This window comes from Tachyglossus aculeatus, chromosome 14, assembly GCF_015852505.1.
Source record: "Tachyglossus aculeatus isolate mTacAcu1 chromosome 14, mTacAcu1.pri, whole genome shotgun sequence".
In the NCBI taxonomy this organism is placed as follows: domain Eukaryota; kingdom Metazoa; phylum Chordata; class Mammalia; order Monotremata; family Tachyglossidae; genus Tachyglossus; species Tachyglossus aculeatus.
This window is the reverse complement of record NC_052079.1, coordinates 48,135,393-48,162,138: the sequence shown is the minus strand read 5'-3', so window position 1 is coordinate 48,162,138 and position 26,746 is coordinate 48,135,393. Positions and strand designations below refer to the sequence as shown.

Below are 26,746 nucleotides of genomic sequence, written 5' to 3'. Positions count from 1 at the left end.
AGGACCAAGCGCAGAGTCGACTCAGAAATAAAGGGCTTAGTCACGGCAAGCCTATCAGTGGTGATGTGATTTTTTTTTTTATTTTTTGGAGGGTTTTGAAGGTGGGGAGAGCGTGAATGTGAAGGGGGATTTCTAGGCCCAAGGAAAGATGCGGGCAAGGGATTGACCTTGAGATTCCGCATTGCCAGTGCAACCCTCTCCTAAAAAATGCACCAAAATCCTACTCACCGCACACTGCTCCGACACCCACCTTTCCGAGTGTGAAGTGACCCTGAAACCTAGAAGCCCAAACCGGCAACTTCACAGCCCCCTCCCTCCCTGAGTCTCCAGCCGTTCTGTTTGGAGAAGCCCGCAGTGCTGTCACTCAGGCCCCGGAGTCCTCCTGGGTGTGACTGAGCTTGAATAACCAAATTTCATCATCTTTGCCATTGTGCTCACCTGGCCCCTTGCGAAAGAGGTAATTTGGGGCAGAAAACAAATGGCCAGTGTATTCCCAGGAGTACAGGCAATCGACAACCCACCGTTCTCTAATCCAAACGAGAAATGCTCTCATCTTTGACTTGTTCAGTTCCCGGCCCAGCTGCTCTCTTGAATAAAAAATTCCTTTCATTCATTCAGTCATATCTGTTGAGCACGTATTGTGTGCAGAACACTGTACTAAGCACCCGGGAGAGTATAATACACCTCCAAACTACCTTCAGCTGGAGCTTTCCAAGTGCCCAAGACTTCTGTGCTGCAGGGGAAGAGCCAGCTACTTAAGATTAATCAACCGTATTTATCGATTTTATTTATTTATTTTTAGACTGTGAGCCCACTGTTGGGTAGGGACTGTCTCTATATGTTGCCAATTTGTACTTCCCAAGCGCTTAGTACAGTGCTCTGCACATAGTAAGCTCTCAATAAATACGATTGATTGATTGATTATTGAGTACCTCCTGTGTGCAGAGCAGTGTACTTAGTGCTTCAAAGAGCACAATACGACAGAATTAGCAAGCACGTTCCCTGTCCACAGTGAGTTTACAGTCTAGAAATGATGAAGTCTCTACCTCCCCGTGGAGTTCTTGTCGGGTTCTGGCCGTAATAATAGTAACAGGGGTATTTAACTGGTCACTTATCAAGCACTCAGTGCTAGGGATAGATACAAGTTAATCAGGTTGGACACAGTCCCTGTCCCACGTGGGGGCTTATAGTCTGAGAAGGAGATAGAATAGGCATTGAATCCCCATTTTACAGTTGAGGAAACTGAGGCACAGAGAAGTGACTTGCCCAAGGTCACACAGCAGCCACGTGGCGAAGCCAGGATTGGAACCCAGGTGCTCGCACTCCCGGGCCCGTACTCTATCCACTAAGCTAATATTCCTTGAGAAGCAACGTGGCTCAGTGGAAAGAGCCCAGGCTTTGGAGTCAGAGGTCATGGGTTCGAATCCCTGCTCCGCCACATGTCTGCTGTGTGACCTTGGGCAAGTCACTTAACTTCTCTGAGCCTCAGTTCCCTCATCTGTAAAATGGGAATTAAGACTGTGAGCCCCACGTGGGACAACTTGATCACCTTGTATCCCCCCAGCGCTTAGAACAGTGCTCTGCACATAGTAAGCGCTTAACAAATGCCATCATTATTATTGTTATTATTCCTCCCTGTGGTATAGGGGGAAGGGCAGCTCGGTCTCCCTTCTGGATTGCTAAGCATTTGCACTCAAGACTGTAAGCTCTTTGTGGGCAGGGAACGTATAATAATAATAATAATGGCATTTATTAAGTGCTTACTATGTGCAAAGTACTGTTCTAAGTGCTGGGGAGGTTACAACGTGATTAGGTTGCCCCTTAGGGGGCTCACAGTCTTACTCCCCCATTTGACAGATGAGGTAACTGAGGCACAGAGAAGTTAAGTGACTTGCCCAGAGTCACGCAGCTGACAAGTGGCGGAGCCGGGATTTGAACCCATGGCCTCCGACTCCAAAGCCCGGGCTCTTTCCACTGAGCCACTCTGCTTCGCTGCGTATCTGCCAACTCTTTTGTTTCGTAATCTCCCAAGCGCTCAGCACAGAGCTCCGCACGTAGTAAGGGCTCGGTAAATACCATTGCTGCATTGAGGGATTGATTTTGCTGAAAAGGAAAGGTGGTGACAAGAAGCCATGGGGTAGAAAAATCTGCGGGAAATGAGCCACCAGGAGAGAACGGGGCCTCCCATCCCGTCCGGGATTAGTGTTTGGTGAACTTCCTCAAGCGGAAAACAGCATCTTCCGTAGAGCTGCAGAATGAGGAGGAGAAAAGAGAACTTAATCCCCGATGACCAATGTCAGCTTGGATTCACCTCAATTTAGAGGGACGAGGGGTCCACTTTCAAAACCTGCCCCGCGGCAGCATCTAGTAATCAATCAGGAGCCTGATGATAATAATAATTGCGATATTTAAGTGCTTAGTATATGCCAAGTATATGTTGGGGTAGATACAATCTAGTCAGGTGAGACACAGTCCTTGTCCCGCCTGGGGTTCACAGCCTTACTCTCCATTTTACAAATGAGGAAACGGAGGCACGGAATAATGACCCGTCCAAGGTCACCCAGCAGACAAGTGGTGGAGCCGGGATTAGAACCCAGGCCCTTCTGATTCCCACTAGACGGTCGGCTCATTGCACCCTGCACGGGCTCTGTTGGCTAGACGCCCCGAAGCACGCCAGGCACCTCGGTAGAGGATGTTGTGTAGAGAGCACCGGTCTGGGAATTTTGGAGTGCTCACCATCAGAGAAGCAGCGTGGCTCAGTGGAAAGAGTCCGGGCTTTGGAGTCAGAGGTCCTGGGTTCGAATCCCGGCTCCGCCACTTGTCCGCTATGTGACTTTGGGCAAGTCACTTCACTTCTCTGGACCTCAGTTCCCTCACCTGTAAAATGGGGATGAAGACTGTGAGCCCACGTGGGACAACCTGATCATCTTGTATTCCCCCCCAGCGCTTAGAACAGTGCTGCGCACATAGCGCTTAATAAATGCCATTATTATTATTATCTGCACGGGCTGACCAGTTGTGTGGACTGCCGCCGCCAGGCAGAGGCGGGATGGGAATTTAGCGTGAACTTTGGAGACATGGAAGCTAGCGGATGGTCCTTCAGTAGGCCGAAGGACCTGGGAAGTTGCAGCAAGGCAGAATGGTCCTGGCTTCTCCTCTAGACTGGAAAGTCCCCCTTTTTTTTTCTTTTTATGGTACTGGTTAAGCGCTTACTATGTGCCTGGCACTGTACTAAGCGCTGGGGTAGGTATGAGGTGAGCAGGTTGGACACAGTCCTTATCCCACATGGGGCTCACGGTCTTAATTTCCGTTTTACGGATGAGGCAGCTGAGGCACAGAGACGTGAAGAGACTTGCCTAAGGTAACTCAGCAGACAAACGGCAGACCCAGGTCTAGAACCCAGGTCCTTTTAACTCCCAGGCCCCCGCTCGGTCCACTACGCCATACCGCTTCCTTGAAAGCAGGAAACATATCAACGAACTCAATAAATACCATTGATGACTGGCAATTCTCCCCCTTCTACACTGTGAGCCCACTGTTGGGTAGGGACGGTCTCTATATGTTGCCAACTTGGACTTCCCAAGCGCTTAAGCGCTCAATAAATACGATTGAATGAATGAATGAATGAATGAATTCAGGCTCGCCACTTTTGCTCAGTTCTTCTTTTATTTTTGGTCTTCAGCAGGACATTTCTGGTTGGAAACTTTTGGCCAAACCGGCAGGCCGCTGAGGATGAAGTGCACTGTTTAAAAGGCCTTCTCATTTGCTTCTTTTTTTCTTTTTCTCTCTTCCTTCAGACCTATTCAGGCCTGTTCTGCGTGGTCATCAACCCTTATAAGAACCTACCCATCTACTCTGAAGAGATCGTGGAAATGTACAAAGGGAAGAAGAGGCATGAGATGCCCCCTCACATCTACGCCATCACAGACACCGCCTACCGGAGCATGATGCAGGGTGAGTCGGGGGGCGTCGGATGCGAGGGTCCCCTAAAACAGAGAAGGGCTTTTTAGACTGTGAGCCCACTCTTGGGTAGGGACTGTCCCTATATGTTGCCAACTTGTACTTCCCAAGCGCTTAGTACAGTGCTCTGCACACAGTAAGCACTCAATAAATACGATTGATTGATTGGGAAGACTTATCGGGGTTGTTTTTCCCATCTGTTCTGTAAACCAGGCTTCCTTGGAGAGGGGAGAGCAAGCTAGACCGAAAAACGCCAAGCTTTCCATAAGCCACCTGTGAGCGGTGGCTGAGCAATTCACTCAGTCGTATTTATTGAATGCAGAGCACTGTACTAAGCGCCTGAGCAATGCATCACGGGTGGCGTTGGACTGGTCTAGCCAACGTTTAGGAATTCTAATGTTAATAATACTTGTTTTATTCATTCATTCAGTCATTCAGTCGTATTTATTGAGCGCTTACTGTGTGCAGAGCACTGTACTAAGCGCTTGGGAAGGCCAAGTTGGCAACCTATAGAGACGGTCCCTACCCAGCAGTGCGCTCACAGGAGTGAGACCTTTCCAGTTAGTCCTCTCGGAGAGTTCTTTTTTTGGCAGCCCTACCTGTCATTTATTTTAATCCTCCTCCTCTGCTAGATTGTAAGCTCCTTGAGGGAGGGGTCGTGTTTGCTTTCTTTATTGTATGTCTCTATATGTTGCCAATTTGTACTTCCCAAGCGCTTAGTACAGTGCTCTGCACATAGTAAGCGCTCAATAAATACGATTGATGATGATGATTGTACTCTCCCGGTGATAATAGTAAATAATTGGGGTATTTAAGAGCCCACTCTGTGCCAAGCCCTGTACTAAGCATTGCTTGGATTCACCCCAGCACTTAGTAAAGTGCCTGGCACATAGTAAGCACTTAACAGCAACATGGCTCAGTGGAAAAAGCCCGGGCTTTGCAGTCAGAGGTCATGGGTTCAAATCCCGGCTCCGCCGGTTGTCAGCTGTGTGTTTTTGGGCACTTAACGTCTCTGGGCCTCAGTGACCTCATCTGTAAAATGGGGATTAAGACTGTGAGCCCCCCATGGGACAACCCGATCACCTTGTAACCTCCCCAGCGTTTAGAACAGTGATTTGCACATAGTAAACGCTTAATAAATGCCATTATTATTATTACTATTATTATCTAGACAGCTCATGGCTTCCTATCCGAACCAAGCTGCCCAGCACTTGATGCGGTGGCCTAGCGGCAAGACCCTGGGCCTGGGAGTGAGAGGACCTAGGTTCTAATCCCGGTTCTGCCACCTTTCTGCCAGGTGACCTTGAGCAAGTCAATTCCATTTCCTCATCTAAAATGGGGATTCAGAAAGCATTCTCCCTCCCCCCTAGACTGTGAACCCCATGTGGGACCGGGACTGCCGACAACCCGATTTATAATAATAATGGTGGTATTTGTTAAGCGCTTACTATGTGCAATCAATCAATCAATCAATCAATCGTATTTATTGAGCGCTTACTGTGTGCAGAGCACTGTACTAAGCGCTTGGGAAGTACAAGTTGGCAACATAGAGACAGTCAATCAATCAATCAATCGTATTTATTGAGCGCTTACTGTGTGCAGAGCACTGTACTAAGCGCTTGGGAAGTACAAGTTGGCAACATATAGAGACGGTCCCTACCCAACAGTGGGCTCACAGTCTAAAAGAGTGGGCTCACAGTCTAAAAGCACCGTTCTAAGCACTGGGGGGGATACAAGGGGATCAGGTTGTCCCACTTGGGGCTCACGGTCTTAATCCCCATTTTACAGATGAGGGAACTGAGACACAGAGAAATTAAGTGGCTTACCCAAGGTCTCACAGCTGACAAGTGGCGGAGCCGGGATTCGAACCCACGACCTCTGACTCTCAAGCCCGTGCTCTTTCCATTCATTCATTCAATCAATCGTATTTATTGAGTGCTTACTGTGTGCAGAGCAATCAATCAGTCAATCAATCAATCGTATTTATTGAGCGCTTACTGTGTGCAGAGCACTGTACTAAGCGCTTGGGAAGTACAAGCTGGCAACATCTAGAGACAGTCCCTACCCAACAGTGGGCTCACAGTCTACAAGGGGGAGACAGAGAACAAAACCAAACATACTAACAAAATAAAATAAATAGAACAGATAGGCACAAGTAAAATAAATAAATAGAGTAATAAATACGTGCAAACATATATACATGTTTACGGAGCCGTGGGGAAGGAAAGGAGGTAAGATGGGGGGGGATGGAGAAGGGGACGAGGGGGAGGGGTATTTATTGAGCACTTACTGTGTGCAGAGCAATCAATCAATCAATCGTATTTATGTGATTGATAGAGCACTGGACTAAGCGCTTGGGAAGTACAAGTTGGGACTTTCCACTGAGCTGTATCGTGACTATCTCAACGCTTGGCACATAGTGAGCACTGAACATTGACCGCAATTACTGGCCCTCCTTGCTGAAGAAAGGGGGTCTAGTAAGACGCCATTTCCCCACCTGCCAGAGGCTACTTTGTAGGTGTGGGGTTCCGGGGCCCCTCACCACCACCCCCGTCCCCTCCTCAAAGTTTATACCGCCTGCCAATTTAGCCTAGGAGTCCTTGCCCTCCCCCCCGGGTGCGGAGCCGAACCCAAGCCCGCCCTTTCGCCTGGTTTCTGCAGGGAAATGCCATTTCTGCGTTTCGTAAGCAAGAACTAGGAAACGACTTCCTTTTCTGAGCAAGTGGCGGGTTTGTGGCGAGTGAGCGTTTACTTTGCCTGCGAAGAGGATGGGTTAGGTTAGTGAGCAGTTGAGCCCGCGGTGAGATGGATCCACTTGGTCCTTTGGTACCCCAATCGTTCATTCCGTCGTATTTATTGAGCGCCTACAGTGTGCAGAAGTCAATCAGGGGTACATACAAGGTAATCAGGTTGTCCCATGTGGAGCTCACAGTCTTAATCCCGGCTCCGCCAACTGTCAGCTGTGTGACTTTGGGCAAGTCACTTAACTTCTCGCTGCCTCAGTTACCTCATCTGTAAAATGGGGATCGACTGTGAGCACGTGTTTGTAGCCACGTGCATAAGTGCTAAGACCTTTTTCTCCCGGCGGCTCAGTGGAGAAATCTTAGGGAGTCAGGAAGCCGCACGGAAGAGGTAGCGTGAGAGGCAGCGTGGCTCAGTGGAAAGAGCCCGGGCTTTGGAATCAGAGGTCGTGGGTTCAAATCCCCGCTCCACCAACTGTCAGCTGTGTGACTTTGGACAAGTCACTTCACTTCTCTGGGCTTCAGTTCCCTCATCTGTAAAATGGGGATGAAGACTGTGAGCGCCCTGAGGGACAACCTGATCACCTTGTAACCTCCCCAGCGCTTAGAACAGTGCTTTGCACATAGCAAGCACTTAATAAATGCCATCATTATTATTATTATTATTATTAAGTAATCGGACTGCAGTCACCTGAGATCTGTGACTAATAATAGTAATAATAACTATGGTATTTATTCATTCACCAACTTGTACTTCCCAAGCACTTAGTACAGTGCTCTGCACACAGTAAGCGCTCAATAAATACGATTGATGATTCACTCATTCATTCCGTTGTATTTATTGAGCGCTTACTGTGTGCAGAGCACTGTACTAAGCGCTTGGGAAGTACATGTCAGCAACATATTCATTCATTCATTCCATCGTATTTATTGAGCACTTGCTGTGTGCAGAGCACTGTACTAAGCGCTTGGGAAATACAAGTTGGCAACTTATAGAGACGGTCCCTACCCAACAGTGGGCTCACAGTCTAGAAGGGGGAGACAGAACAAAACAATACAAAACAATACTTATTAACAAAATAAAATCAGTAGAATAAATAGGTACAAGTAAAATAAATAGAGTAATAAATGCGTACAAACATATACATATGTACAGGTGCTGTGGGGAAGGGAAGGAGGTAAGGTGAGGGGGAGAGGAAGGAGGGGGCTCAGTCTGGGAAGGCCTCCTAACATATAGAGACGGTCCCTACCCAACAACGGGCTCACGGTCTATTAAGCACTTACTTTGTGCCAGGCACTGTACTAAGCGCTGGGCTGGATACAAGCACATCGGGTTGGATGCAGTCCCTGTCTCACTTGGGGCTCACAGCCTCGATCTCCATTTTACCGAGGCCCAGATAAGTTAAATGACCAGTGCAAGATCACGTAGCAGACAAGTGTCAGAGCCCAAGGAAGTGGCTCTGCAACTTAGTGGAAAGAGCACGGGCTTTGGAGTCAGAGGTCATGGGTTCGAATCCCGGCTCCGCCACGTGTCTGCTGTGTGACCGTGGGGAAGTCACTTAACTTCTCTGAGCCTCAGTGACCTCATCTGTAAATGGGGATTTACAGATGCCAACCTGGCCTGGAATGCCCTCCCTCTGCCCATCCTCCAAGCTAGCTCTCTTCCTCCCTTCAAGGCCCTACTGAGAGCTCACCTCCTCCAGGAGGCCTTCCCAGACTAAGCCCCTTCCTTCCTCTCCCCTTCGTCCCCCTCTCCATCCCCCCATCTTACCTCCTTCCCTTCCCCACAGCACCTGTATATATGTATATATGTTTGTACATATTTATTACTCTATTCATTTATTTATTTATTTACTTGTACATATCCATTCTATTTATTTTATTTTGTTAGTATGTTTGGTTTTGTCTCCCCCTTTTAGACTGTGAGCCCACTGTTGGGTCGGGACTGTCTCTGTATGTTGCCAATTTGTACTTCCCAAGCGCTTAGTACAGTGCTCTGCACACAGTAAGTGTTCAATAAATACGATTGATGATGATGATGATTGACTGTGAGCCCCACGTGGGACAACCTGATCATGTTATATCCCCCCCAGCACTTAGAACAGTGCTTTGCACATAGTAAGCGCTTAACAAATGCCATCATTATTATTATTATTATTATTGTGAGGACTGGCATCCTTGTCTCCCTCCCCTGAGCCCAACTCTCCGGGAAACCTTCAAGGGGGGCTGTGAAACACCCCCGGTGCTGGCGGGAAAGCGGGAGGGAGGTCCAGGAGCCAGCTGGCTGACAGTGAAAGCCATACACGTTCATTAGTCTGGCTGCCAAATTTGGTCCGGTTTCAGGGAATTTATGGTCTCTTAATAAGCTCTCGGAGCTTCGTGGGGAGAAGCGGCAGGGACCGCTTTCAGCCCTGGCTGAAACTCATGTAAAAACGATTTAACCCGTTACTCAGCCCCAGTCCCCTCCCTCAGCTATCCCCAATTGCCCACACCGTGGTGGAAGGCTGCCTAAGCAATGTTTGGTCAGAAGGTTGGCTTTCCCTTTTAGGCTGTGAGCCCACTGTTGGGTAGGGACCGTCTCTATATGTTGCCAACTTGTACTTCCCAAGCGCTTAGTACAGTGCTCTGCACACAGTATGCGCTCAATAAATACGATTGATTGATTGATTGATTTCCCCGTGGCCCTGGAGCCCTTCCTGGTTGAGTAGACATTGGGTACACTTTCTAGACACTAAGTCTCTTGCCCTAAACATTAGTTTTGAGCATAATCAGCTGTGGTCAGAGCATCCTCGTTGCCTTGTTTTAATAAGGCAGACCGAGCCCCCTTTTTCCTCTCCCCCTCCTCCCCGTCCCCCCCACCTTACCTCCTTCCCCTCCCCACAGCCCCTGTATATATGTTTGTACAGATTTATTACTCTATTTTACTTGTACATATTTACTATTCCATTTATTTTATTTTGTTAATATGTTTTGTTGTCTGTCTCCCCCTTCTATCAAGTCTAGAAGGGGGAGACAGAGAACAAAACCAAACATACTAACAAAATAAGATAAATAGAATAGATATGTCCAAGATAAACAAATAAATAAAAATAAATAAATAAATAAATAGAGTAATAAATATGTACAAACATATATACAGGTGCTGTGGGGAAGGGAAGGAGGAAAGATGGGGGAGATAGAGAGGGGGACGAGGGGGACTTCTAGATTGTGAGCCCGCTGTTGGGTAGGGACCGTCTCTATATGTTGCCAACTTGTACTTCCCAAGCGCTTAGTACAGTGCTCTGCACACGGTAAGCGCTCAATAAATATGAACGAATGAATGAATACAATTGAATGAATGAATAAAGACAACTAAATAATTTAACAAATTATTCATAATAATAATTTGTTAAGCACTTACTACGTGCAAAGCGCTGTTCTAAGCACAGGGTGGGTACGAGGTGATCAGGTTGTCTCATGTGGGGCTCACAGTCTTAATCCCCATTTTACGGATGAGGTCACTGAGACTCAGAGAAGTGAAGTGACTTGCCCAAGGTCACACAGCAGGCATGTGGCGGAGCTGGGATTCGAACCCATGACCTCTGACTCCCAAGCCCGGGCTCTTTCCATTGAGCCACTCTTGTTTGAGGGACCTCCTCATCAGTTCAGGTGTGAGAAGCAGCATAGCCAAGTGGATAGACCACTGGCCTGGAAATCAGAAGGACCTGGGTTCTAATCCCACCTCTGCCACTTGTTTTCTGTGTGACCTCGGGCAAGTCATTTGACTTCTCTGATCCTCAGGTACCTCAACTGTAAAAAAACCCCCAAAAAACGGGGATTTAGACTGTGAGCCCCATGTTGGACAGGGACTGTGTCCAGCCTGATTAGCTTGTATCTACCCCAGTGCCTAGTACGGTGCCTGGCACATAGTAAGCGCTCAACAAATACCATAAAAACAGAAAAAAGGCTAAGTGGGTTGGGGGTGGGAGAGAGGAGCTCCTTTTTCGTGAAGCCTGGCCCCTCTCAGAAACCTTTCTGAGGAAAAGGGCCATGTCAGTCCCAGACTGGGTTCCAAAGATATCTTCCAAGGACACACTGAAGCAGAGTTTGAAGCCATCAAGCCTTAGTGCTGGGGAAATGACAGTAAGAGAAAGCCACAGATGGGGTGACTCATTTGGAGACAAAATACTCCGACCATGACGCTGAGGTGGAACTAATAGCCACAAGCACCGCTGTCATCATCCTTTCAAGGACAGACTAGTTAAATCATCTTGTGCACATGAGGTGAAAGTATCAGAGGTCACGGGTTCTAATCCTGGCTCCACCACTTGTCAGCTGTGTGACTTTGGGCAAGTCACTTCTCTGTGCCTGTTCCCTCATCTGTAAAATGGGGATTAACAATAATAATAATAATAATAATAATAATAATGACGGCATTTATTAAGCACTTACTATGTGCAAAGCACTGTTCTAAGCGCTGGGGAGGATATAAGGTGATCAGGTTGTCTCACGGGGGGCTCACAGTCAGTCCCCATTTTTACAGATGAGGTAACTGAGGCACAGAGAAGTTAAGTGACTTGCCCAAAGTTACACAGCTGACAATTGGCGGAGCTGGGATTAAGACTGTGAGCCCCATGTGGGACAACCTGATTACCTTGTATGTACCCCTGCTCTTAGAACAGTGCTTGGCACTTAGTAAGTGCTTAACAAATACCATTATTATTATTATTACTCATTCTAACCCTAAAGTGGCTCTAGCTCCCTTTCTGTCAGTTCTCCAGCAGTCTGTCTCCCCGTGATAAATCCCATCACAATCCTTGTGATGATTGATCACAATCCTTGGCGGAACCCGTTGTTTCTACTCTAAGCCCTCAATAAACACGATTGACTGATTGATTGATTCCTTTGGGTCTTCCAAGTCAATCCCCGCCACCCCACTTTATGTCCGCAGGCTGTCTGACGCATCCCCACTTTCCCAATACGGACCGGCTGACTTCATCATCATTCCCTGCCTTCCCGTGATTCACTGGAGGGGGTGATGATGTCACCGCGTCTTCTCTTTAATGGGAGTGTGAGGAGAAAGTTATCAGTTCTTGGGTTGGCATCTCGTGTGCAAATATATTTAATGCCCCAGTGCCCCACTGGACTGTGGGACGGGAGGGAAGCTGGACACTTCTTGACTCTTCTCAGCCCCAGGTTAGTTTCCAGGGCCAACGAGAAGGAAGGTGTGTTTATCGTTGGTTTTACGTTGAATGCACGCTCTATATTCGGTATATCAATAGTCACGGACGGGCCCAGGAAAGACACATTGGCAGTTACCTTCCCTCATTCGATAAACCCACATCAACAGACCAAATACCTAACGGGTTCACTCAGCAGGGCCCAGGATTTTTAGCATTTCTGTTGCTTTGATGAACATGATTTTTCATTTTATTTACAGAGAAGGGGTGGTGGTGGAATTATCTTTCAACGGTCGATGGACTCGCTCTTTATTTACTGTATTGTGAACTCAATCAATGATATTTACTGAGTGCTTACTAAGTGCATAGCACTGTACTAAGCACTTGGGAGAGTACAATACAACAGAATTAGCAGGCAACTTCTGTGCCCACAGTGAGTTTATAGTCTAGATCCCCGTATGAGTTGCATACTTTACCAGTCTCAAGGCCTAAAATCCTTGATATTCCGTGTTATGCCTGTTCTCTCTCTCCTGCAAAAACCATAATTCTTACAAGAAGCAGCATTCTTAGTGGTTAAAGTACGGGCCTGGGAGTTGGAGGAACCGGGTTCTAATCCAGGCTTTGCCACTTTGCTGTGTGACCTTAAGGGTCAGGAATGTGTCTGTTTGGTGTAGTACTCTTCCAAGCGCTTAGTACAGTTCTCTGTACACAGTAAGTGCTCAGTAAGTAAGATTTAATGAATGAACTTCTCTTCTTGGTGCCTCAGCTCATCTGTAAAATGGGGATAAACACTGTGAGGCCCCTGTGGGACACAGACCGTGTCCAACCTGATTAGCTTGTATCAACCCTAGTGCTTAGTGCACATAGTAAGTGCTTAACAAATGCCCTAAAAAAAAGTGGAAACTCTAACTGTAGATTAGTTGACATGAGCTTGCTGACATGAGCTTTTCGATGTTCCTATCTGTACGAGCTTGTGTGGGGTTGTATCAAGAAGAACTGCGACATTTATGAATTTCTTTGTGCCAAGTGCTGGGGTAGATACAATATAAGCAGCTCTTGTGCCCGTGCCGTAAGAGACTCACAGTCAAAGCTGGTGGGAGAACAAGTATCTTATCCCCAGTCTACAGTTGAGGAAACTGAGGCCCAGAGCCCAAGGCCCTGCAGCAGGGATCATGAGGTGGGGGATGCTGACAAATATCATGGAGGGCGGCGAGGGGGGAGGCATGCCAGGCTGTCCACCCTGGAAAAGATCTGGCTGACCGCTGTTTTACCCAACGCACTAACCCTAGCTCCCTCTCTTTGGTTTTTGCAGCAATAAGCTCTGGATGGTGGCCAATCAATTGATCAATGCCAGTTATCTAAAATGGCATATATATAAATCTATTTAATCTATTTATTTTATTTTGTTAATATGTTTGGTTTTGTTCTCTGTCTCCCCCTTTTAGACTGTGAGCCCACTGTTGGGTAGGGACCGTCTCTATATGTTGCCAACTTGTACTTCCCAAGCGCTTAGTACAGTGCTCTGCACACAGTAAGCGCTCAATAAATACAATTGATTGATTGATTGATTGAGTACTTACTGGGAAAGTACAGTACCACAGAGATGGTCAGCTAGGGAGCACCCTTGTATCCAAAGGCTCAAGGGAATGGAAGTTTTCAGGGATCTAAGTACTCCCCTAAAATCCCCTCAGTCTTGCTGAGGAAGACTTCCCTAATTACAACATGAAAGCCGGAGTCTCCTTAGGCCAAACAGCATTCCTTTTGCCGATAAAGTGTGTCGGTATGGCTTTTGATGGCAGACCAGAGAGGCCTCCTGCACTGCTATCTCCTCTCTGGCCAGTTTACAGAGCAAAACCTGTTTTCCAAACACAGCCTGGGAATCCGGCTAGAAAAAGCTGCGGCTTTCCAAACTGCTAATAGGATGTCTTAGACAAAGGCCAGTCAGGGAGTTCTGTTTAAGACGCTTAAAAAATAATGAAAAAAAAAAGTCTTTCATGTGGGTAAAAGTAGTTCTCGCACCTCCCTGAAGTCAAAAGCAGTGTGACTGTGTCACTGTCCTATCCCGTGTGACCCGACTTACTCATTTGCTGCTTTAGCCATCTGGAAATCGCTTGGCTTTTACACTCCACGATTCAGGCGGGAAGGGAGCAGGGCGTATTTCTGATTTGCTTCGGAGCCGGATTTATCCAAGCATTGTTCAGGTGTCTTCCCCCCCGCCCCCGCACATGCACTCCTCTTCAACCCCTGCCCTGTTTGTCTTAATTTCTCATCCCTTCGGCCCCCACCCTGTGGCTCTGTCTCACCCTCCCTGGAGCGGGGTCCTTCCGGCTCCTGGCCCAGAAGCCGATGGCTTCCGCGTTCATCAAAGCCCGCTGGTTTCCAGGGTGCGCCCCATCCTCCTGCCACATTTTGGTTTTTCCCCCCTGGCAGTGTGGCTCCCAAGCGAAGAGTTCATGCTTGGACCTGCTCCTTGCCTGCAAACAGCCACACATTTCCTGGCTGGGTTAATGGGGACCGAAGGGGAGGCGCTTGGGGGAAGTTGAGGCCTGTTCTCAAGATCAGTCATGTTTATTGAGCGCTTACTGTGTGCCGAGCCTGTACTAAGCACACGGGAGAGTGCAGTATAACAGAGCTGGTCGACGGGTTCTCTTCCTGCAAGGAGCTCAGTTTAGAGGGGGAAGAGCATCAAAGTGCTGAGTAGATCGTTTCCCAAATCTCGTTTCCCAGATCGTTTTGGTTTTTTACAGTATTAAGTTCTTACTATGTGTCAAGCACTGTTCTAAGTACTGGGGTAGAGAGAAGTTGATCAGGTGGGACTCTGTCCCAGTCCCATATTGGACTCCTTGTCGAAGTAAGAGGGAGACTGGGTATCCCCCCCCCCCCCCCCATTTTGCAGATGAGACCAACTGAGGCACTTGATTTATCCAAGATCACATGGCAGGTGATTGGTGGGCTAGGACGAGTCCCAGACCCGAACTCATTCCACTAGGCCATACTGCTTCTCTGCTAGTTCCTGCTTAGCAAAGCTGTTAATAATAATAACAACAACAAAAATAATAATAATTACGGTACTTGTTAAGCACTCACTGTGCGACAAGCACTGTTCTAAGTACAGGAGTAGATACAAATTAATTAGGTTGGATGCAGTCCCTGTCCCCCATGGGGCTCACTCCCTTAATCCCCAGTTTACAGATGAGATAACTGAGGCCCAGAGAAGTGGAGTGATTGGCCCAAGTTCACACAGCAGACACGCGGTGGACCTGGGATTAGAACCGAGTTCCTTCTGACTCCCAAGCCCTTGCGCTATGTACTAAGCCATGCTTGTGTCAGGACTCCGGGCTCCAAGAGGACCCGGAGAGACCATTCCCGGAGCTGCCGTCTTGGGCTTCGAGGTGCGCTCTTCCGTCCCCCTGGGAATAGGGCTCCCTCGGCATTCCTGCCCCCCAAGCTCTGTCTAGAAGCCCAGTGGAGCTTCCCGGGTAGGGCAGGAATCATACCAGCTCTTGTGGGATTCTCCCGACCGCTCGCCTGTGACATGCCTTTGACTTCTGAGCCTCAGTTTCTCCACACGGGCAGTGGGGAGGGCTTTTGCCATCGGTCACCAATGTCATGTTCCCCTCCAGCCGGATCACATCCTGCTTTGTCCACAGGCCGCCTGCCACCTAGGAATCTTGCGTTTTAGTGATGAAGCTAACATTTGAGCTTCTGTTTTCATTCATTCATTCAATCGTATTTATCGAGCACTTACTGTGTGCAGAGCACTGGACTAAGCGCTTGGGAAGTACAAGTTGGCAACATATAGAGACGGTCCCTACCCAACAGTAGGCTCACAGTCTAGAAGACAGTCTAGAAGCTCTTAATTTAGAGCTTTTCCTAATATATTACTATTCCACCAGCAGCGTGGCTCAGTGGAAAGAGCCCGGGCTGTGGAGCCAGAGGTCATGGGTTCAAATCCCGGCTCCAATTGTCAGCTCTGTGACTTTGGGCAAGTCACTTCTCTGTGCCTCAGTTCCTTCGTCTGTAAAATGGGAATTGACTGTGAGCCCCCTGTGGGACAACCTGATCACCTTGTAACCTCCCCAGTGCTTAGAACAGTGCTTTGTACATAGTAAGCGCTTAATAAATGCCATCATTATTATTATTATCTCATCTCCCCCTTCCCTTTCCCACCCTCCCACTTCCTGGAATTTTCCAAGAGCCACCGGCTGCCCAAACTCCAGGAGTCTGTGCTAGGCCAGAAACCTTAACCAGTCAGATCGATTGGAGAACCAAAAAGTAAAACCTTCTCTCTCCTGTCTTCCCTCTCCCCCACCCTGTTACCAAAAACAACCCGAGAGTAATGAGGTGTTTTTTATTTTGTGTATTGCATATTTGCCTTTGTCCCTTATGTTTGAGTATTTCACTACCGATGTGTCTGCCTCCCATCCCCCCAGCCACCCAAATATTCAGATTGTCAGAACAAAGTCCTTTTCTACTCTCTCCCTCTCCCCGCCTCCGTACACTCTTCCCCAGCATTCAGAATGGTGCCCGGCACACAGTAAGTGCTTAATAAATACTATTACTGCCACCCCTCTGTCACTGTAAAGAAGAAAAGATTTATCTTGCAGGTGGGAGGTAGAACAGAGCCTATAATGAGGGGCTTTGAGGAGGTCTGCTAAGTTAGCTCCTTCAGTGGCTAAATAATAATAATAGTGATGGCATTTGTTAAGCGCTTACTACGTGCAAAGCACTGTTCTAATCTGGGTTTGTCCCGAATATTACCGGCCCGTAGCCCACCGAGCAGTCATAATAATAATAATGGCATTTATTAAGCGCTTACTATGTGCAAAGCACTGTTCTAAGTGCTGGGGAGGTTACGAGGTGATCAGGTTGTCCCACGGGGGGCTCACAGTCTTCGTCCCCATTTTCCAGATGAGGGAACTGAGGCCCAGAGAAGTGAAGCGACTTGCCCAAAGTCACCCAGCTGACAAGCGGCGGAGCCGGGATTTGAACCCGTGACCTCCGACTCCAAAGCCCGGGCTCTTTTCCACTGAGCCACGCTGCTTCTCATGGGACCACCAGGACCACCCGACGGGGGGAGTTCAGACTGGAAATGTGTAAACCGCTCTGGCCGGCCTCCACGCACCAGACACCTTGTGTCAAGATCCGGATAGTCACGAGAAATAGCGAGGGAGTATTGCCGGCGGGGCTCCAGTTCAGCCAGACCTAGGGACCGGCCAGAGTCCTCCAGACAGGAGGTTGGGATTGTCTTTGGTCGGTTTGTTCCCCCCGCCACTTTCCCGTTTTGAAAGTCCTCGTGAGTCAGTTCGAGGTTTGAAAAAAAAGTGGTGAACCAAGCCCCTGCATTACACTTCCTCTAGGAACTGATGTCATCACCAGAGTTGCTTTGCCTTTTATGGAGAAGAACGGGCTCAAGCGCAGCTCTTCTTACAGAGGAAGTGAATGATAAGGTCTGCTGGGTATTCTGTAACAGAGGCTAAACCCTAGAGGTTAGGGTTTCACTGTCCCCCCTGCACTTCTTTCCCCCCCCTCCCTCCTTTTTACAGCCAGCTTCGAAATGGCTCTCGTCCACCATTAAATGCATGCGCCAGCATGTTTAGTGGCTGTTCCTGACTCAGTTGGCACGGATGATGTTAGCACCCAAGTAGGTAGTTTTTTTAAAAAACACAAAACACTTAAAGGGTAATCTAGCTTTTCATCAGCATCGAACATCAAAGAGGTTGAAAACCAAAAATTAAAATCCAATCTCTACCTCCCGGCAGGATTCTAGCACAAGCAGCTGAAAAGGAGCGAGGCACGCAGGTTCTGCCCTCCCCGGGAAAGCCGAGGGAGCTGCCGGACTTGGGAGAAGGCTAGGATTCGCCCGGGGCGTCTTCTGGTGACCCCTAGATTTATCGGCACCATAAACCCCACTTTTGTGGGGGCTGCGCTGTTTACCCCTAAGTTCGGCGGGGCTGACCAGCCCTGGTCTGGAGGGAGGAGGTTGGTGTGAAATAAGAGCTATGGACCCCTAAGCCCACGGAAGTTTCACAGAAGGATCCCGAGGGCTGATCCCAGAAGCAGCGTGGCTCAGTGGAAAGAGCCCGGGATTTGGAGTCAGAAGTCACGGGTTCAAATCCCGGCTCCGTTAGTTGTCAGCTGTGTGACTTGGGGCAAGTCACTTAACTTCTCTGGGCCTCAGTTCCCTCAACGGTAAAATGGGGATTAAGACTGTGAGCCCCACGTGAGACAACCTGATCACCGCAGTGCTTAGAAACATAGTAAGCGCTTAACAAATACCATCATCATTATTATTATTACCCTAGCCAGCACCTTAAACGGGGCCCCCCAAGTAATCTCTGGGATTTGGGGGTCAGAGCGCAGCTTGGTGAGCCTCCCCCGCAACCTTTTAAACTTCAGGCTCCTCCCACCACCCTCCGGCCCCCCACCAGGCTCCACACCTCAGTGTAGCTAGCCAGGCCCCTGGCTTTCTGTCCCCAGCCTCTTTTGAAGCAACGTCCCCTAGACTAGATTGTCAACTCCTTGAGGGCTGGAATCATTTCTGCCAACTCTGATGTTCTCTCTGTAGCGGTTAGTCCAGTGCTCTGCGCGCAGTAAATAATAACTACCACCGGCTGATGAGGCTGAATTTGAATTAAACATCTTTTCATATCTTGTCAGTGCTCAAAGAAGTTTGGTTTGGACGGGGTGTGAGTTATGTTTTTTCAGTGCAGTCTGTGAGCTGGAGTGGGGCTGGGCACTGGCTTGGGGTTAAAGATCCCCCTCTCTTCTTCCTCTGCCGGCCTGGCGCTCAGGAAATCCTGAGGTGTCTTGGGCAATCTCCATCACGTGGTGGTTCCGCTTCCTCACCTGCACAGGGAGAATTGCATCTCTTGGAGAGCATGTCGATTCCCCCAAACTAGGTCCCATGTAGAAAGGAAGTGAAAGGTATGGGCCCTGCCCTCGAAGAGCTTGCACGCGGAGAGAGATAGGCATAAACTGATGAGAATGCCGTAGTTTCAAGTGAGAAAGTTGACCTCTGAGAAGATACGCATGCTTCAAAATTAGGGGAGAACTGAGCTCCCTGACTTCTTCCTAAGGCGATATGAGGATCAACTCGTGTCCAAATCTCTCTGAGTTTCTCAGATCAGTCATTTTGTTGGTGTTTATTGAGCACTCAGTGTGTGCAGAGCCCTGTACTAAGCACTTGGGAGAATATGAAATAACAGTGTTGCCAGACATGTTCCATTCCCACAAGGAGCTTACAGTCTAGAGGGATTATCAAAATTCAAGGAGACTTCTCACACACTGGGCAGTGAAAGAACTGGGTGAAAGAGTTCTCACCCAGCATGGATTCCTGTCTGTCCGTGGCAGGGATGAGCAGGGTACCTGGTTGTAATAATGGCCAGTGAGGTCAGTTGGGGTTGTTTGCGGTGAGTACAAGCGCTAAAGTAAGCTGGAAGCAAATTTTGAAGGGCCCGTAATTTCCACATTAAGGCCGTGTTAAAATGATCGCCCCTCTTGTGGATGTTGTTCAGAAATCCTGTGAGACACAGTCCAGGGGAGGACGGTTAGGTAATGGATTCTGATAAGTAAGGTTGGAATTTGGAGCGCTTGCTTGTGTTTGTGTGTGTGAAAGAGAGAGAAGTAATTTAACCCTGCTGCCTCTCAGGCCTCTTTGATAGGGTCCCGTTTCCTGTTGTTCAGCAATACAGCATCTGACTCGTCCTCACACAATTAAAGGAATTCCAGCTATCCCCGCGACTGCTCTGGGAAAGCATTTCCTTCTGGATCTCGGATGGGAATGTTTCCTTTTATGGTAGTGTCTGCCCGCCGCCATGTGGCTCGCCCGCGCTTGCAGGTACATTCTTGCCGGCTTCAGGAGAAAATGACTAAACATGTCTGCAGCCGGCTTCGACCAAGGGGAGAACAAAATGGGGCAGGGGAGGAGGGAATCCCGTATAATTGACGGTTGGATTCATCCCAGAAGACTTTACCCACTTACCAGACTGCCGCAAAACTGCCGCAGTGTGGGACTTTCCCCACCCTTCCACCGTCCCTTCAGCTTGCAAATTTTTCGCCAATTTGCAGCTTAAATCCTAATTTCAGGCTCTACTGTGGAACTGGGGTCTTACGTGCTTGGTAGGAGAAAGTGTCCCAAACGCTTAGTGTAGTGCTCCGCACGCAGTAAGCGCTCAGTAAATACAACCGAATGAATGAACGAATGTCTTTTTCATTTTGAGGTGTGGCTGGGGAGGGGTTGGGGAGAAGGGGGAGGGTGAAGAGAGGAAGAGGAAACTTGTCTGTTCACAGGAAAGCGATGGAGCTCTGGGTCCTGATACCTGGGCTTGGGTGTCTTTTAATATCCTCCTCAAAGATTTCTCCCCAGAATTTATTTTTGCTGTATTTCTCTCCTGGGGGAAGTTGCAGGGGTGGGGGGACTTATGGGTTGTTGTGTGGTACGTGTGTGGTTATGTATGTTTCTCTCTTGAATAATAATGATGGCATTTATTAAGCGCTTACTATGTGCCAAGCACTTTTCTAAGCGCTGGGGAGGTTACAAGGTGATCAGATTATCCCACGGGGGGCTCACGGTTTTAAGCCCCATTTTACAGGTGAGGTAACTGAGGCACAGAGAAGTGGCCCAAAGTCACACAGCTGACCATTGGCAGAGCTGGGATTTGAACCCAGGACCTCTGACTCCAAAGCCCGGGCTCTTTCCACTGAGCCACGCTGCTTCTCAAACAGTCGGTGGGTAGGAGGTGAGAGTGGGGATGAAGGGCCCAGGGCCAACCTATTGGCAGAGATCAAGCTAGTAGCGAGAGCTACCTTTTTTGGAAGGGAGGTGACCCAGGATCTCCTGGGAGTCCGTTCTAATACTGAACTACCATAAACATCACCCCAGGCTGTGTGCAAGGGTGATATGAGTCATTCTCCTGATTCAGTCACCCAGGGCCCAGTCATGCGAGCCCCACCTGGCATATGGTGCGGTGAGCCCTTCTCCAACCTCAGTGAGATGGACCTTAGTAATAAAGACGCTAGTAATAATTGTGGTATCTGTTAAGTGCTTACTATGTGCCAGGGCACTGTACCAAGCCCCGGGGTGGATACAAGCAAATGGAGTTGGACGCAATCCCTATCCCCCGTGGGGCTCGCAGTCTCAATCCCCTTTTTACAGATGGGGGAACTGAGGCACAGAGAAGTGAAGTGATTTGATCTTGGGCGGACAAGTGGCAGAGCCGGGATTAAGAACCCAAGTCCTTCTGGCTCCCAGCCCCGTGCTCTATCCACTAGGCCAGGCTGCTTTTCAAGCGAAGATGGTCTTCAGAATGACCATCAGGTCATCATCAATCGTATTTATTGAGGTCGTCTCTGAACCTGCCTTAGCGGAGGTTAGGATGGGTGGGGGGGGCGGAAGAAGGTTTTGTGTGGTGGTGGTGGTGGTGGTTTAAGATCTCACTATGGACCCACACGACTGTAGCGGCTGTGAGTTCAGCACTTTGTTTTCAGATTGATTGCTCCTTACAACCCTTAGGGATGTGAAGTCAGTAGAGGGAACGGTTGCAGAGGGGAAGAGTTCTGTCATCAATCAATCAGTGGTATTGATTGAGCGCTTACTCTTTGCAGAGCAGATTGGTGCAGGAAACCGGTCTGAGGCTTCCGATCGGCCGATGGTCTGTGAGCACGTTCTGAGTGCCAGTGACTGTGCTAGACGCTTGGGAGAGAACAACCTGCTGAAGTCAAACCCACGTTTCCTTCCCTCGAAGAGCTTACGGGCTAAAGCGAGAGACAGGCAGATAATTTGTCAGTGGTGAGAGTAGAAGGAAGAACGAACGTAGAGCATGTAGGGCGGGGAATAGGTCAGGATGAGAGCTGATTAAATAATGGGATATTCACATAGACCTAAGAGCAGAAGGATGGGTCTGAAATGTGTAACTTGTTGGGTTGTTGCTACTGGAGGTGTGGGAACTTAATTGGAAAAGAGTTTTAGGGGGGCTTTTTCTCTGAAAACCATATCTGGCCTAATAAGCATCGTGGCTCAGTGGAAAGAGCGCAGGCTTTGGAGTCAGAGGTCATGGGTTCAAATCTCGGCTCCACCACCTGTCAGCTGTGTGACTTTGGGCCGGTCACTTCACTTCTCTGGGCCTCAGTTCCCTCACCTGTAAAATGGGGATGAAGACTGTGAGCCCCACGTGGGATAACCTGATCACCTTGTAACCACGCCAGCGCTTAGGACAGTGCCTTGCACATAGTAAGCGCTTAATAAATGCCATCATTATTATCACTGTTGGGTAGGGACCGTATCTATATGTTGCCAACTTGTACTTCCCAAGCGCTTAGTACAGTGCTCTGCACACAGTAAGCGCTCAGTAAATACGATTGAATGAATGAATTAATGATAATAATAATAAAAATAGTAATAATTGTAGTATTTTTTAAGCTCTTTTTATGTACCAAGCGCTGCACTTAATGCAAGATAATCAGGCCCCAAATGAGGCTCCTACTTGAAGTAGGAGGGAGAATAGGTATTGAATCCCCATTTTGCCGATGAGGGAACTGAGGCACAGAGAAGTGAAGTCTCTTGCCCAAGGTTACACAGCCGGTAAGTGGCTGGGTCAGGATTAGAACTCAGGTCCCACGCCCTTCTCACTTGGCAACGCTGCTTCTCCACCTTTGCATGCAAAGTAGGCCACCACTCACTTCACTGGAGGTCAGAAAATGGATTTGAGCCCCCTAGGGTGTCGACCGCTGTGGAGATTGTAATCGAGGTCGTAAGTTCTGGACCGAGCTCAGCTCTTCCCGTTTGTTCGGTCTTGGGTCAGGCTGGGAAGTGGTGGAGCAGGACAGGAGGATGATCACGGACCACGAGTCTGTTTTGATTTCCATCTTCCATAGCTCGGATTTTGAGGTGAGGCGGGGTGGAGGAGGGGGACCGGGCCGGCCGGCCGAGGGTTTGGAATCGCCGCGGCTTGCCCCGGGGGAGACACGGGACATGCCTCCGTCACGGGAGACATGCGGCCGGCCTCTGTTTGGCCGCCGTTCTGAAGATCCTCTCGTAGGGGAGTTTTGAGAGGCCCGTGCACTTCATGTTTGGGGCAGTGGCAGCACACTGTCTTTGTAGTCTGAACAAAGGGCTTTTGTAACAGACGGAAACTGGTTTTGCTCTGTCTCATCCTGTGTTCCCTTTGTTTCAGATCGAGAAGATCAGTCCATTCTGTGCACGTAAGTATGGCATTGCCTTCTGGGGGGTGGTCCCTGTTGTGACGTGAGGGGGCTCAGAGAGGTTCTGGGGGAGGAGGAGGAGGGCGATGAGAGGGAAGGGGAGTTCATTCATTCATTCATTCAATCGTATTTATTGAGCACTTATTGTGTGCAGAGCACTAGACTAAGCGCTTGGGAATCAATCATATTTATTGAGCACTTACTGTGTGCAGAGCACTGTACTAAGCGCTTGGGAAGTGCAAGTTGGCAACATATAGAGACAGTCCCTACCCAGCTGTGGGCTCACAGTCTAAAAGGGGGAGACAGAAAACAAAACCAAACATACTAATAAAATAAAATAAATAGAATAGATATGTACAAGCAAAATAAATAGAGTAATAAATATGTGCAAACATATATACATATATACAGGGAAGTACAAGTTGGCAACATCTAGAGACGGTCCCTACCCAACAGCAGGCTCACAATCTAGAAGGGGGAGACGGACAACAAAACAAAACATGTAGAGTTGCCTGACACTCTTCCCTGTGGGGAATAATCGACATCTCTAGACTGTAAGCTCGTCATGGATGGGGGACGAGTCTACCAACTCACTTATATTGTACTCTCCCAAGCGCTTAGTATAGTACTTTGCACACGGTCAACGCTCAATAAATACCATTGATTGTTTTGACCTCCCCACCCAAATCTTCCTTACCGCCTCGTCCTTTCTTCCAGTGGGAAGACCCTGGGCGGTATGCAGGAAGGTGGTGTGAGTTGAATGTATACCTCGTAGCCCTAGTTGGGACTCGTCTTCCCCAAAAGGACTACGGGATAGGAGTTCTCACAGTACAGGCTAATGAGAATCAGTCCCAACTCAGTAGAATCTGGGAGGTAATTTCCCACTCGAGGGCTAGACTAGCCCCTACATTCCTGAGTCCAAGCGCTTAGTATAGTTCTCTGCACATGGTCAATGCTCAATAAATGCCATTGATTGTTTTGACCTCCCCACACAAATCTTCCTTACCGCCTCGTCCTTTCTTCCACTGGGAATACCCTGGGCGGTATGCAGGAAGGTGGAGCGAGTTGAATGTATACCTCATAGCCCTAGTTGGGACTCGTCTTCCCCAAAAGGACTACGGGATAGGAGTTCTCACAGTACAGGCTAATGAGAATCAGTCCCAACTCAGTAGAATCTGGGAGGTAATTTCCCACTCGAGGGCTAGACTAGCCCCTACATTCCTGAGTCCTCACCCTCCCAGCCCAACAAAAAACAAACTTTTGGCACACCCGAATGCCGAAGGAGTTAATGGCACAAAACATTCTGTTTTGGACACAACTTAAGTTTTGAAGAGACTTGTTCTAAGTGCCTCTGACCGCCCCCAGCTCGGCAGCTGCCTTCGAACTCGCTCCTAAACCATTTAGAAATGAAGGCTGCCAAGTGACCAGGCGAGCGAGGGGAGAAGATTCCTTTAGCCGGGGCCTCCTGAGAACCATGGGAAACTGACCGAGTGCGAATTCCTCGGGGGCGCTTTTGGCTGCAGCTGTCCCTGTGGCGCCTGGGGTCACTGCTGCCGGCTTAAAGGGATGGCAAGCAGGGCAGTGTTTCTGTGCCATCTTCCCATTATCAGTGAGTCAGTCGTATTTATTGAGCGCTTACTGTGTGCAGAGCACTGGGCTCAGTGCTTAGGCGAAGCAGCGTGGATCGAGCACGGGCCCAGGAGTCGGAAGGACCTGCGTTCTAATCCTGGCTCTTCTGCTTGCCTGCTGTGTGACCATGGGCAAGTCACTTCTCTTTGCCTCAGTTGCCTCATCTGTAAAATGGAGATTAAGACTGTGAGCCCCGTGTGGGACAGTGAGGACTCTGTCCAGCCCGATTTACCGGTACCCACTCCGGTGCTCAGTACAGTGCCCGGCACATAGTAAGCGCTTAACAAATACAATTATGGTTGTTATTGTTAGTACAATATAGCGCTATAACAGACGCATTCCCTGCCCACAACAAGCTTGCGGTCAAGAGGATGGCTTGTGTTGAGAAGGGTAGATTTAGAGATGCCCCCGTTTTCTCTTGAGTAATCCCCACGTTCCCTTTCCAGGGGTGAATCGGGAGCTGGAAAGACTGAAAACACCAAGAAAGTCATTCAGTATTTGGCTCACGTTGCTTCTTCACACAAGAGCAAGAAAGATCAGGTAAGTGCCCACGTGGAAGTTCACACTCTCCTCATGTTCCCAAAGTTGTAGGTTTTGGGAGGGATGGGGTAGGGAGGGTGGGTCTTCCTGGGGCATAGCTCGAGTGGCACCCTCTGAAGAACGGCCCTCTGAGAAAGGGAGGAGACTGCAGATTTGTTACGACGTCTACCCCCCAAAAAACGCATCAGTCGTTTCCTCGGTCTCGTTTGGAACGGGTAGTTAGCGAGGATTTTTCCTCCTCGGTCTGGTAAGTTGTAGGGTTTCTGTAGAAACCAGTGACGTCCAAAGCGGGATTCTCAATCAAGACTTCAGCCGGCTGCCTCCAGGGAATTTTGACCTGGTCCTCCCCTCCTAGGGCCAGTCCATCCATCAACCGGTAGTGTTTATTGAGCGCTTATTCTGTGCGGAGCACTGTGCGAAACGCCCGGTCCTTGATGGGAGTGTAGGAGAAAGGGAGAGATATCTCGGTCGCTATTTAGGCTTTGGGAGTGAGAAGAGGGAGGTGTAATGTCTTTTTTCAGGAAGCTTTGGCTCTAGCGGTTATCTGTTCCCTGAGCTCTTTCGATTCCCGCTAAAGTTCGGCTGGACGGACGGCCTCCGGGTTGACAGTACGAGGGGACCTCTCGAAAGTTGTCTCACTTAACGTTTTTCTCCCCTCTCCCTTGATGGATTATGGTCGAACTCATCAGTTGTGTCCTCGCTAGGTGAGCTGCACGTTTTACTGCACGGTCTGCACCAGGAATGCGTGTTCTGCCCATTGTGTGACTTTTTAATCTGTTTATCTCTGAGCAGCTTTTCACTCCACACCAATCTCACCGTCTGCAATTAGAACGACTCTCGTAGACTCCGCTCACTGACTCTGTCTTTCCTTTTTTGGACCTTGCGATGCACAGTGTCTCTCTGTTCACTCTGAACCGATGACCTTTGGCGACCTCCCCCGGGGCCGCGTCCCCAGTCCCTGCCGCCCGAGACCCTGACTCGGACTTTCCCACAGTGCACTGTGGCTGGAGCATCCCCCTGCGGGGACCTGACTGGAGCGTGGTTCGGTTGGGGGCGAGCGCTTGTAGAGCGGTGCCAAGGGTCCCGTGTGCATGTGTTCCAACCAGATGTTGGCTGTTCTTTCTCACGCACTGCCCCCAGACAGGCGAGAGTGCTGGGAAAGCTCACCGAGGGATCGTCCGTGGGATGGGATGTTCCAACTTTGCAGCATGACTGCGTGTGTATGTGTGTGTGCCTGCGCGCACACGTGTGCGCCTGTGTGCCTGCGTGCACGCGGGTGTGTCTCCTCCTCTCCCGTGCACATACTTTCAAACTTCTTTCCGAAACCGAGGAGCCGGATGTGTCCTCCGAGTACGATCCGGTGCCCCCGGCCCCTGTACGGCCTGGCACGTCGCGTTCAGCAGTATATGAATACGTAAGGGTGGGCGTCTCCGCATGCAGACCCGGGGCGTGTACTTCATATAACGTCCTAATGAGCCGAGGCTTCTGGAATCGGACCAAGGATAACCTTCGTTT

At 49.1% G+C, this 26,746-nt stretch overlaps 1 protein-coding gene across 3 annotated transcripts in view; it reads left to right on the top strand.

The window, feature by feature from the left end:
• MYH9 (myosin heavy chain 9) overlaps window positions 1–26,746 on the top strand; it is a 126,384-nt gene that overhangs the window by 58,098 nt on the left and 41,540 nt on the right. For all 3 annotated transcript variants that reach the window (XM_038756516.1, XM_038756514.1, XM_038756515.1), the window contains 3 exons: window positions 3,798–3,954; window positions 23,035–23,062; window positions 25,138–25,231. In XM_038756516.1, coding sequence (XP_038612444.1) covers window positions 3,798–3,954; window positions 23,035–23,062; window positions 25,138–25,231 — 279 coding nt within the window. The remainder of the gene's footprint in view (window positions 1–3,797; window positions 3,955–23,034; window positions 23,063–25,137; window positions 25,232–26,746) is intronic.